General features: G+C 31.5%; 2 protein-coding genes across 3 annotated transcripts in view; one reads left to right on the top strand and one right to left on the bottom strand.

The window, feature by feature from the left end:
• LOC106460647 (mitogen-activated protein kinase kinase kinase 1-like) overlaps positions 1 to 4,209 on the top strand; it is a 59,760-nt gene extending 55,551 nt beyond the window's left edge. For both annotated transcript variants that reach the window (XM_013920375.2, XM_022387418.1), the window contains exons 20-21: positions 1,078 to 1,209; positions 1,373 to 4,209. In XM_013920375.2, the coding sequence (XP_013775829.1) occupies positions 1,078 to 1,209; positions 1,373 to 1,525 (285 nt within the window). In that variant the 3' untranslated portion in view covers positions 1,526 to 4,209. The remainder of the gene's footprint in view (positions 1 to 1,077; positions 1,210 to 1,372) is intronic.
• A 3,121-nt stretch (positions 4,210 to 7,330) lies between these two features.
• Positions 7,331 to 9,080, bottom strand: part of LOC106460646 (CWF19-like protein 1) — a 23,605-nt gene continuing 21,855 nt past the window's right edge. The window contains exons 13-14 of the mRNA XM_013920374.2: positions 8,070 to 8,167; positions 7,331 to 7,602 (exon numbers count right to left, since the gene is read on the bottom strand). Of these exons, the coding sequence (XP_013775828.1) occupies positions 7,461 to 7,602; positions 8,070 to 8,167 (240 nt within the window). The 3' untranslated portion in view covers positions 7,331 to 7,460. The remainder of the gene's footprint in view (positions 7,603 to 8,069; positions 8,168 to 9,080) is intronic.

The following is a 9,080-nucleotide window of genomic DNA, read 5'->3' as shown; positions in this document are numbered from 1 at the left end:
CCACGTCGTTGTAACTTCTGTATTGTTAGTCAGGCACGGCTGAAAGGTCAATATAATAAAACTAATAAATATATATAAATGTATAATGTTATGAGATTTAAGCTATTTAGTATAAAATGTATGTTTTCGTGTTGTAATTTGTGTTCATTCTAGAATGAAAGAGGCATAGTTTATATTTATTTCCTAATTTTTGATGCTGGTTGCAAGATCAGTCAAATCTACCAAACCTGTACAGAGATTAATTACTGAAAATAAGAGATAAAATATAAAGCATTTTCTTAAAAAACATTTAATAACTATCTGGATATTATAAAGATTTCGCATGTGAAATTTCAAATTTTCTGATTCATAAAAGTATTTTAATCTTAAAATGAAAATTACTTTGCATGTTTGATATGCAACATGTAAAAGAAGAGAAAACATTGTTTACAAACCTTAAGACTTAATAAAAAATTTGATATTTTGTGTATGAAAGTATTGTAATGTTTACTGATAATCTACCAAATTTTGTTAACATTCGCTGCTTATTAATTTAAGTTACAGCATGAAAACTATAACAAACACAAAATGTTTATGATGTTGATCCCAGGGACCAAACCTGTACTGAAAAAGTGAAGATTAGAAAGTGTATTTGTACCTCATCAGATATGTAGATTAGATCATGATATTATATGTAATATATGCTGTTATTTATATAGATATATGAAAAACATTGTCTTAAAAATGTTTAATATTCTAAATTGAAATATCCTAATACTTTGGCCCTTACCTGGTTTTATTTAATATCTTCATGGATCTAGCTACTGCAGTGGTGTATGGAATATTTTATGTCATGAAAATATTCAGATATGTGTAAGAGTAAAATAAGTGATTTTGTCTTTCGAACGTTTGCTAAAAAACTCCTTTTTCTAAACACTGAATCAGCACTTTTGGAGATAAAGTTTTTATAGTCTGATGAATGGTATCAGTTCAGTTTACAAGAACATTTTATAGAGCTTGTACTTTATGAATTTCCACTACATGAACTGATGGTCATTGATGTTTTAAAGTGAAATTATTGTTTTTTCACGTGTGTAGGTCCTACGTGGTGAAAACTATGGTCGATCTTGTGATATTTGGAGTGTGGGATGTGTCATGATTGAAATGGGAACAACGAAACCACCCTGGAATGCTGATGGTGTATTTAACCAGCTGGCATTGATTTTCAAGGTTTGTTTCTTACAGTTGAAATAATCTTTTATTTATGAGATTTCATTCTTTCACAAGTAGTTAGTTATTTGTTGATTAATTGTAAGTATTCACACCAATTTTAGAATACATCTGAATTAAAACTTAACAAGTATGAATAACAAATGTTTATGTTTTCTCTTAGATTGGAAGCTCTACATCACCACCACCAATTCCAGACTATTTTTCACCTGTTACCCAAGACCTGGCCTTTAGGTGTCTTGAGATCATATCAGAAAAACGACCTACAGCTAAAAAACTTTTGCATCATCCATGTTTTCACTTATTTCCTACTTAGACAGATGGGTAACAAGAGATAGGGCCTTGATTTTCTGTTTCAACGTGAGCTGGAAATGGTTTAAAACCATCAGTAATCATATATGTCTATAATCAATTCAGGTTTCTATATATATATATGTGAAAAACTTTCAGACTTACAAGAGTGCCAAATTTATTTTATAATTCTATATTTTTGAGCTACCTCCAGGCAATGAAAGTATTTCACTTTAAAACTCCTTTTTTTTTTGGCCTTCCAAGACAACTCTTGTGGGACCAGTTTTTTAAAAAATCCAAAGTTAAAGGGGGCCATTTTAAATGAAAGTTTAGTAGACCAGATAACTTCAATTCTGTATTTGTAGTCAGAATAACAAGATAGTTGTTATTAGAATTTTGTACACTACCCGTATATTTGTACTGTCAGGTTATAGGTTTTGGATAGAGCAGAAATTTGTAACATATCAAAACCACTCTTCGTTATCCATTCCATATCAAAATGGAATCAATTTTGGTGGAACAATATATATATTTTGTGAAGTTAATGTTTACCCAATTATATAAACATTAGTTTTTTTTAATGGTAAAAAAAATATTTTGATAATGAAAAAAAGTACTATTAATCACTGATGTGTATTTTCTTGTAACTAATGAAGGGTAGGTTTATTTTACATTCTGCCAACCAGTATTACTTTGTGTTGTTTTATATATCTGTGTATGTTTGTGTACATAACACCTAATAATTGTTGCTGAATATTGTTTCATGTTAAGTAAAAAATTTTCCAATTTAATTTTATCCAAGTACAAGTTTGAATGTGTAAATTAATTTACACAATTTTTAAATTATTATTAGTATTCACTTACTCGGAGGAGCCTCGGTTATTAGGTGGATTTGTATGAGTACAGGTGCTGGTGGCTTAGAATGTTACCAAACAACCAGTTTGGTCTATGTAGTTAGGTTTCTGTTTCCATATATATTGTTACTTAATATAAAGTATTATTTTTCATCACTGTTTAATTTAAGTGTTCTTTTTTTCATACCTAGATATGTATGGTAGGAAAATTACTCATCCATATTTAATATTTTTGGCATTGTTATTTAGTGTGTTTAGTGACAATATTTAATCTTATATAACTGTAAAAGTACTTACTTAAAAAAATTTCATTTTCACCATAATTTTGGGCTTCACTATTTGTATTTTTTACAACAACCAAAATGACAACTTCCATATTTGTGTTAGTAATTTAAATTTTTTCTTTATTTTTTGTTTCTATGAAATTAAATAAAATTGAAAATTTAAGTATTTTACAAGTAACTGTTTTGCATTGTGAGTAAACAGTGAAACATAATCTTAGGTCAGAATTAATCTCAGCCAGAGATTTGTTCTGCTCATTACATTTTAGACAGATGCTCTAGTAGGAAAAATAATTTCAGTGTAATGTCTTCCCAAGTAGTCCCACCTAAAAACTAAATGGACATTCAAGTATTTGCAGTAAACATCTCGTTATAACAGATGACAGTATAAAAACCAGCTTTTAAAAAACTTTTTTAGAAAATTATCTTTTTTAACTTTATAATTACTGTAATCCTCGGTGCCTTGATCTTTCTTTTTAATATATGTCCTTATTTTGTAACAAATGGTGGAGGAACGTTATTTTATATGAAATGTTTCCAGTGCATTCTGATAACTTTTTCTATGTTATTTGATAAAATATGTTTATATGTTCTGTAATTCTAGTTAACTTTCGAGTGCCTTTAGACTGATCTACACATGTTGAAAGAGGTCAGGGTATATACACAGTTGGTTGCCAAATACCCCAATGTAACATATTATTAATGTACCTGTTTTTATAATCAGTGTTTACTGTCGTAATGGTATTCACATGCAATAACTGTTCAGGAGTTTCTGTAAAAAAACATAAGAATGATGTCTTATGGTTTGTCTAGGAAATGCATTGAGACTAGAGTAAGTAAAACTAAGTATGATAGATACTTATAAAATTAAATTGTAACTGTTCTTGAAGATTATGGAGTACAAAAAAAGAGCATCTAACATCTGTAATAATCAGATATAATCTGAAAATTTTTACAGAAGTCCCAAGTGTCTTACTATGTCATTGTTATGGATCTAAAGCCTGTTTCCTCAGTATTGGTGGATATTTAATAAAACAGTAGCACTTGAAATGGCTAGGAAAATTATCTGTATTGTTAAAAAACAAAATATGAGCAAAGCAAGAAAATAATCATTTTTAGCTTTGGTCACTTTATAAAAGTGATAGTCATGTTATTTGGTTCAAAGAGCCAGATAGTTCTTGTGGTAGTGGGTACTTCTGACTGGTCAGTACTTCAAAATTAGTACTCAGTTTAAAAAATTTGAAATTCTGTTTGATTATATTAGAACAACCACATACTACAACGTGTGTATAGCAAGTACTAAGGCACTGTGGGAGTGTAGCGAAACAGACTTTATAAGAATTTGTACTAAATATCATCATATATATTTTCTTGAAGAACTTTAAATGTGCCCTATGAAAATTTAGTTCCTTGAAAGAAATGCATTGAAACATTTGAAATTTGTATTTTTTCATAGCATATGAAGATAGAGTAGAAATACTTTGTACTTGAAGTAGCATTGATTGTAGTGACTTTGTAGGTTTACAGTGTAAAATACCTAATAAAATTACTATTATCATATATACATACATAAACTCAAGCTTGATGTTTTTTCAAGAAGCTTCATTACAGTATTTATTGGAAATGATAATAAGGTTTGTAAAACAATTTGTTCTAAACATTCTCACTTTTCATGATTATGTAGTGTTTCATGTTCAGTTAGCTACACTACTTGGTCCTGAATCTTAAAAACTTTGATGTTGGTATTTCAATAAGAAATGATTAGTCTCAAATCATAAGATGATAAGACTTTGCAACGTGAACTTAAGAATTAGGTATATATAATACCTCCCATCTTGTTAGAAATTGCATTTTAATGTTATTTATATAAAGTATAGTTTGGACCCATCAAACATAGTTAATGTGTGATGAATATACATATTTTAAGTAATAACAGTAATTTAGGTGTGAAATTTTTTCATTTGATTATTCCGTAATGTCACTGACACTTGACCTTTTCGTAACAGAAGTGTAGGAACCATTTGTGGCTATGATTGACAGGTGACTATCTACCATGGACTTCTGCTTCACTCCTGCCCAATCCTTCCACTTCCAAATATCAGTAGTATCAGATATTTATTTTCTAAGGGAAAATCAAACCTTTGGTGGCTGTCCATCCATGACTCTTCTGACATACCTTTTAGGCAATTCCATGCTTGTTTGGTGGGGTTGATGTAAACCGAAAATATTCCCAATTAAAAAAAAACAGTGGCTCAATGATGGAATGCATGTTTTTTGTACTGCAACATCCTAGTTTATAATACTATTTATAAGCACTATTGGTGTTCTGCGATTCTGCTGATGTGTATCCCACAATCAGTCATAAACCGGTCCTTTCAATCTTATCTAGTTGTGGAGCACTCATGCTGATAATTGGTACTGCATTATCCAGGATAGAGTGAATAAGACTTTAACAGAGCATAAGCAGGTGAAATTGTTCAGCTTTATTTGTTATTGATACTTTTGGTAGCTTGATGTGACTGGTGAAGTTCGGTTATTTGTCAGAGGTTACCTCAGGTACTTCATTGTTTCTTCCAACAGGATAGTGATGGCTTGTTCTCATAAGCATATCTGTTGTTGAATATGGCTGACTAGATCCATTGTGTAGATTTTAAGGTGGACCAGTGTTAATAGTGATCCAATCTGATTACTAGCTTCCATGCTTCATCTGGTAGTGTGGCTACAATCCATTTTACGCTGATGTTTATTCTGAACTTTATTGTAGGCAGCTTCTAGAGCTAGTGCCAAGGTATTTTGACCAGCTTTAAAGATTTTCTAAGTGTCAGTTGTGAATTCAGTAGTATTGATCCAGGTTTCTCTTTCACCATGCTATTCACCTAATGATGACATTTGTAGTGGTTCAGTCTGACAGGCAAGCCTTCTAGCTTTTGCCTTCTCTGGAATTTTCTTGCTAATGATGTTTTGAAAGCCTTTAAGGCAAAAGTAATCCATTATGGGTTTGGGTTAGAATTTGATAAAAGCATCATTCCATATTTCAGGGATTTTACCTGTTTCCCAGCTACATTGCTACTCCAACACTTTGTTTCTTAAAGGTGGAGATTCTTACATCATCTGGGCCTGGAGTTCCTTCTTTAGATGTATTTATGGCTATTTGAATTTGTCCAAGTTACAGATGGCTTCCATATCAGCATATAGTTGTAGCTAGTCTTTCCTGCATGTAAACATCAGTTAATGTATATGAAAATAAAAAAAAACATACTTTGGTCTTCATCTGTACACATTGGGAAAACATCATTGTCATATTCCTGGTTCTTGTAAAAACCATAAGCTGGTGGAATTGTAGGAACTTAGTACATTTTCTTTACTTTCACTCATACGTCAACCACGCTATTTCTCCTATACCCAGTGCCAAGGTTCAACAGGGTGGGTGGGATATGACCAACATAGTAGTGGTTGAACCAATATTTATAAGTGCCAGAATTTAGTACATGTGGTATTGGCTTTGCTCCCTAGTTCATTCCATTTTATATCATCGTGTCACCTGTACAGAGCACAGGCTCTATTAGGTATAATCTTTGCCACCTCAGCCTGGGCTTGATTGCGTACTTTATCACTATCACTGTTCCATCAATGACACTTGAGGTTCTCAAGTTTCCTCATCAATAAAGTCATAAATTTGTTTCAAAATTTTTCACAGAGCTACACAAGTGAGAAGTGCAAATAACTGTCTCTTATACTGAACTTGACAGACTAGAGGGAAGGCAACTAGTCAACAGCACTTACTGCTAACTTTTGTCTCATCAATAATTTTACATCTAAAACACACTTATCTTGTATTAATTAACATAGAAATTTCAGGATTCCACTTAAATGATTTTGAGCTAAAGTTGTTACTGTATAAATGTACTGATGTACTCTACCAAAGACACACAACTCCAATAAAAGATTTAAAATTACTTTTTATAACAGATGACTCAATAGAAAACAACAACATATAAATAAATGTAATGTTTCCATGATCTTTACTTCTCTTTTTTACCAGTTCAAGGTTAAAAATTAACAACTAATTAACTGCTAGAAAGATTTTATCAGTGATGTACTGTAAGGAACAGCCTATAAAAGGGTACGTGTGTTTGGTTTATAAATACACAATCAAAATGTTAAGTAAGGTTTTCATTTCTTTTTGAGGCCCGGCATGGCCAGGTGGTTAGGGCACTCAACTTGCAATCCGAAGGTCGCTGGTACGAATCCCCGTCACACCAAACATGTTCGCTCTTTCAGCCATGGGGGCATTATAAGTGATGGTTAATCCCACTATTCGTTGATAAAAGAGTAGCCCAAGAGTTGGCGGTGGGTGGTGATGACTAGCTGCCTTCTCTCTAGTCTTACACTGTAAATTAGGGATGGCTAGTGCAGATAGCCCTTGTGTAGCTTTGCGCGAAATTCAAAACAACATTTCTTTTTGAACTTAAGTACAAACTTCATAATAAAGGTGTCAAACATTAATACTTCCCCCCACTACTCAGTTTTCATTTTGAGAATTACATGCAATAAAATATCTGTGAAGTTCTAAAAAATTAACAACTTGATTTTACACCAATAATTTTTTTGTCCCTTTTTAAGTGTGTAATAAAACTTAAACCATACTTAACAGTATGAACACTTTGTGGTGCACAACCTTCTTTATATAAATGTTTTTTGCAAATCTTTTACTACAACAAATGAGAATACATTTATTTAAAAAGAGTTATTTTAAAATCACGTGATCATACTAAAATCAATATGAGTGACTTTTTCTTATGAAACAAAAAAGGATGTTATAATTTTATGCAAGTGTAAAATCAAATTCCTGGAAATCTTTTCTAAAATCAGCAACCATTTGTGTTTCCTCTTCCTTGCTTACAGAGCATGATTTCCATTCAATTCGGTGAGGCATGTCGAGAAGAGACTCACAAGCAAGAACTTCTCTACAGAAAGAAACAACAGTAAACACTTATTGTACTGTAGTGTTACATAGGACACTTAGATGGACATCCCCAACTTGTAATTTTTAATACTTTTAGTTTGTTTACAGTACTAGCAGTTTTACTTGTAACAGCTATGTATTAATGGTTTTACTACCCTCTTTTTCAACATCTACATATTGGACTATGTTCCTACCCTATAATAAAAAAACACTCAGATTTGGTTGAAAAGCACCATCATAAACAAATTGACTAGGCTTTTAAATTTTTTTTTGTATAAAAGTTAGACAAAAACTACTCCCATCATTTCTAGTAGGAAAATTAGTTTTTACCCTCAAATTAGTAGCTTATTGTACATTACAAGTCTTGTAAGGTTTCTTTTGTTTGCTTTTCTAGAAACATTGTTATTTCCATCATCCCACATTGAGCAGATAAAAAACAAATTGTATGACCTAATCTCTGAACTATACCTTCCAAACTGTAGAGGGAAATCTTTCTTTATTCTGTAAAATAGTTTCTCTCCATTCTCCAGTTCCACATAGAAGTATGGCATTCCAGGTGAGATGATCTGTAAATATAGTTAGTCTCCTTACAGATTTTTTCATAAACAAGATTTCCACTCTAAATTTAAAGAACATTTGGTAAACACACAGCATAACTGACAAAGTGTACTGACCTTCACCAATTTCAAATTAATACTTACTGTAGAACAATGTGTAACTAAACCATATGTAACATATGATCCTAACCACTGATACACTATCAGATACATTAGCTTGTTGGAATTCTGTAAGATTCAGTGGACCGAGGGAAGGAATAAATCAGAGGGTCTACTAATTACTCCACTTGACACAATATTAAATGATCCATCCTCTGAACTTGACCTAGTTGAGTTTATATACATAGAAGTTAAAAGCAGGTTGATGTTGGATATTTTTCTTAAATTTCAAAACTATTTGGTTCTATTTTCTAACACACACACATTGCTTACTTCCTTTAAAACAACAAATGTACCATTTTAATCTGGAATGTGAAATGACAGCTGATCAGACATGGTATCAAATAAGGCAACAATAATGTCTTTAACCTCACATTTTAAAGATGAAATGATGCATTTATCATTACCACAAACTTTTCAGTGGTTTGTTAGTGATTCAGTGACGTGATAGTTGGATGACAAGTAGATCAAACTAAAGATATACAAACAACATATTAACAGCAGTCAATTGTAAAGTGCGTAATTCAAGAAAACATCTGTTTCAATCACAAAGCAAATGAAAATGTGTAAATTGTATGACCCTTGAGAATGTCTGTTCTGTAGTTTATAACAAGAACATTGTCCATAATTCACATGGAAATGAGTAAAATGTACGATCCTTGTGAAATCTATTCTGTAGACTGAAAGAAGAATACTGTTTATACTTTCAAGACACATAAATGGCTTTTAAATTGCATAATCTTGCATTTCAATAGAAATGTAA

This window comes from Limulus polyphemus, unplaced genomic scaffold (assembly GCF_000517525.1).
Source record: "Limulus polyphemus unplaced genomic scaffold, Limulus_polyphemus-2.1.2 Scaffold809, whole genome shotgun sequence".
NCBI lineage: Eukaryota > Metazoa > Arthropoda > Merostomata > Xiphosura > Limulidae > Limulus > Limulus polyphemus.
Note: the sequence above shows the minus strand (reverse complement) of the source record. Positions and strands in the feature narration are given on the sequence as shown.